The 4,054-nt window shown below is 42.3% G+C and overlaps 1 protein-coding gene across 1 annotated transcript; it reads left to right on the forward strand.

Annotated features, from left to right (window-relative positions):
• Positions 1-6: 6 nt before the first annotated feature.
• On the forward strand, positions 7-4,048 carry LOC120859832 (protocadherin gamma-B6-like; the record flags this gene model as incomplete). Its single annotated transcript, XM_040235775.1, has 1 exon — positions 7-4,048. A coding segment is annotated over exon 1 (1,499 nt), but the record flags the coding sequence as incomplete, so codon positions are not given.
• Positions 4,049-4,054: the final 6 nt, after the last annotated feature.

Genomic DNA, 4,054 nt, shown 5'->3' on the forward strand with positions numbered 1-4,054 from the left:
GGGGTGCGGGCTTTCCTGCAGACCTATTCGCACGAGGTCTCGCTCACTGCGGACTCAAGGAGGAGTCACGTGATCTTCCCTCAGCCAAACTATGCGGACACGCTCATCAGTCAGGAAAGCTGTGAGAAAAGCGAGCCTTTGTGCGTTTCAGATGATTCCAGGTTTCCTATAGAAGACACCCCTTTCGTTCCAGTGAGTTCGACTTTTTCTTTACTTTAAAAAAAATTGGTTTTCTCTTTAAGTGCTTTCATTTAAGTAAGTTGATATTAACATATTTCTCACCATACCTTTAAATTTTCACTAAGCCTAATTTTTTGCTCTAACACCTATAAGAGTCAGACGCGACTTAGCGACTGAACAATATAGGAGGCATTTATAGATTACATCGTTGAAACAATCTTTGCTTTTTCATAATAGTTACCCTAGAGTCAGTGGAAACCCTCTTGGGACAGCCCTCATCGTCAGGCATTGGGCATGGCACTTTGGCTAAGGTTGCTTGAGTGGTGACCACAGTTCACTACTAATTCTTAGGACAGGTTTCTATTCCTGAAATTTATTATTTTTGTTGTCTGCAATGGCTGCATTGTGAAATTCTTACTCTAAAAACATGTATACAGCTGGTGCTATTTTTGTAAGGGTAAATTAATAAGAAATACATTCTATTTGGAAAACTAAGTGAAAGCTCAAATTCAGTGCTTCTCTTCTGTTTCTGTGACCAGGCAACACCCTTTAGAGGTGATGTGTTTCAGGTCACATGTTTGTAGAAGTTGTTTGCATTTAGAGATCACTTCTGAGGATGATTCAAGCTTCGGTGATTATTTCCATATCCTCATACAGTATGTTTTATTCTTTTAATGGTGAAAAAAATGCTCTTTTAAACAATAAACATTTAATTTTGGTGAAAATTTTTAATACCATTGGTTCTCATCCTCTTAATACTATAATTATTAATAGTTTGAAACTCTCCTATAGTTTATATTTGCTGAAGAGCAGTTTCGTAGACTGGACCCCATGAGAAGACAAAACATGGGAAATAAAAATTATTCTTCAACTGTTACTTATGATTCAACACTCCAACTTTTGAGGCTAGAAATAAATTTGGATATGGGAGATGCTTTAGGAAAATATTCTCAGGAACTACTAGGGAGGTTCTAAGAATAGTCACTGGCTTTTAGATATAAAGAAAATAATAATTATTATGTAATGTGATTTTTAACATAATGTGATTTCAAGTAATAAATGACATTGTAGGAGACTTTGAAAATAATATTTGAAATTGACTCAAAATTCTATTTTAAACATGCTGAATATAAGGGCTAAACATGTCTGTCCATCATACAGATGTTTTAATTATTTCAAATGCTCTTTATTCCTAGACAAGTAGGAAAGACATAATGCATGGCTCAGGGTCATATTTTTAACCATGCAATAGGAAAACTATCATTTAAAGTTTCTGTCTTGGGGAGTAACCTTTAGTACTTGTTATACATAAATACTAAAATATGTGTTAATGTGAAAAAAGTAATAACAGAAATATTTATGAAGACTGTATATCATGGTAGGTGACTACTGTTCTCTGACATAAAAGGTGACTTGTCTTTAAAAACAGTCCACAAGGCTCTTTGGGTGGATGATTGGGCAGACTGTGGAAAATGCTGAATTCTTATTTTCTTAAATCAGGCAGGACTTTTGCATTGGTAAACAGTTTATATAATAAGCTTAAGAATAAAATTCTTCCCCATATTAAAGTCTTGTCTTTAAAGAAGAGTTAATTAAAATATCTTGGATATCTTCAAAACAATGAGGTAACGACTACATATTGATCATCTTTGCAGTTGGTTGAGGGGTAAATGAAGATTCAATAATAATGCTCCCTAACTTCTTTTATAAGTTTGAAATTTTCCACAATAAACTTCTTGAAAAACTAAGTATAAAGACACTGCCTGTATACTTTACTAAAACTAAAACTTGGGCAATTACATAACTATATATCTTTAGATGGATATATATTCTGGGCTTCCTTGGTGGCTCAGTGGTAAAGAATCCACCTGCCAATGCAGGAGACACCGATTCGATCCCTGGTCCAGGAAGATTCCCCGGAGAAGGAAATGGCAACCTACTCCAGTATTCTTGCCTGGAAAAAAACCATGGATAGAAGATCCTGGCGGGCTACAGTCCATGAGGTCGCAAAGAGTTGGACACAACCTACCGTCTGAAAAACAACACATTCTGGAGAGAAATTGTCTCAAGACGAAAACGTGAGACTGCGATCCCACAGGAGGCCTCTGGGCGCCGCTGTCGGCCAGTGCAGGGCTAGCGCTGACACCCGAGATTCCTGAGCCTCTAGGCTGGGATTTCCAGCGCAGCTACCGACAGAGAGAAGGAAACCCGCTCACACACCCCGGCTCCTGGCTGGGCACTCTTTGCCCAGCACAAACGGATTCCCAGCTCCGCCTGTCCTGGGCCGAAAGTTCTTCTAGTGATGCCATGAACTGCAGTTTCTTTGGCTTTTCGGAAAGATTGGGACCCAGCGAGAACTAAAGCGCGCAATGGGAGGGAGCTGCACGCAGACACGCCCGGCTGACCGGAGGCAGGTACTGTTTCTCTTCCTGCTGCCTTTGTTCTACCCCGCGCTCTGCGAGCAGATCCGCTACTCGATTCCCGAGGAGCTGGCCAAGGGCTCCGTGGTAGGGAATCTCGCCAGGGATTTAGGGCTCAGTGTCCTGGATGTGTCGGCTCGAAAGCTGCGAGTTAGCGCGGAGAAGCTGCTCTTCAATGTAGACGCGGAGAGCGGGGACTTACTTGTAAAGGACCGAATAGACCGTGAGGAGATATGCAAAGAGAGAAGAAGATGTGAATTGCAGTTGGAAGCCGTGGTGGAAAATCCTTTAAATATTTTTCATATCATTGTGGTTGTTGAGGATATTAATGACCATGCTCCTCAATTCGATAAAAAGAAAATACATTTAGACATTTTTGAATCTGTATCCGCAGGTGCACGAATATCCCTGGACCCTGCCACTGACCCCGATATAAACATGAACTCAGTTAAAGATTATCAGATAAATCCTAACCCTTATTTCTCATTAATGGTTAGAGTTAATTCTGACGGTGGCAGATACCCAGAATTATCCTTGGAGAAACCCCTAGACCGAGAAGAACAGCCATCCCATAGCTTGATATTGACTGCCTGGGATGGAGGGGACCCTCCACGAAGTGCCACCGCTCAAATAGAAATCTCTGTCAAGGACACCAATGATAACCCCCCGGTGTTTAGCCAAGATGAATATAGACTTAGCGTGAGTGAAAATCTACCCCCTGGGTCCTCCGTGTTGCTGGTGACAGCCACTGACCAGGATGAGGGGGCCAATGCTGAAATAAACTACTACTTCAGAAGCACTGCTCAGAGTACAAGACACAAGTTCTCATTGGATGAGAAAACAGGCATGATTAAGAATAACCAGTCATTGGATTTTGAGGATATAGAAAGATACACCATGGAAGTGGAAGCAAAGGACGGAGGTGGTCTCTCTTCCCAGTGTAAAGTAATCATAGATATCCTCGATGAAAACGACAACATCCCAGAAATAATCATTACTTCTCTCTCTGATCAGATTTTGGAGGGTTCTCTACCAGGAATGGTTGTTGCCCTTTTCAAAACACGGGATCGGGATTCTGGAGGAAACGGAGAAGTCACCTGTCATGTAGGAAGAGATGTTCCTTTCAAGATTTATTCTTCTTCTAATAATTACTACAAGCTGGTGACAGATGGGGATCTAGACCGAGAGCAGACTCCGGAATACAACGTCACCATCACAGCCACGGACCGGGGCAAGCCTCCTCTCTCTTCCAGCACTACCATTACCCTACGCATCACGGACATAAACGACAACGCTCCGGTTTTCCACCAGGCCTCCTACGTCGTCCACGTGCCAGAAAACAACCCGCCTGGAGCCTCCATCGCGCAAGTCAGCGCCTCCGACCCTGACCTAGGGCCCAACGGCCACGTCTCCTACTCCATCGTGGCCAGCGACCTGCAGCCGGACGCGCTGTC

The sequence above is a fragment of the Oryx dammah genome, unplaced genomic scaffold, assembly GCF_014754425.2.
Source record: "Oryx dammah isolate SB20612 unplaced genomic scaffold, SCBI_Odam_1.1 HiC_scaffold_3419, whole genome shotgun sequence".
Classification (NCBI taxonomy): Eukaryota; Metazoa; Chordata; class Mammalia; order Artiodactyla; family Bovidae; genus Oryx; species Oryx dammah.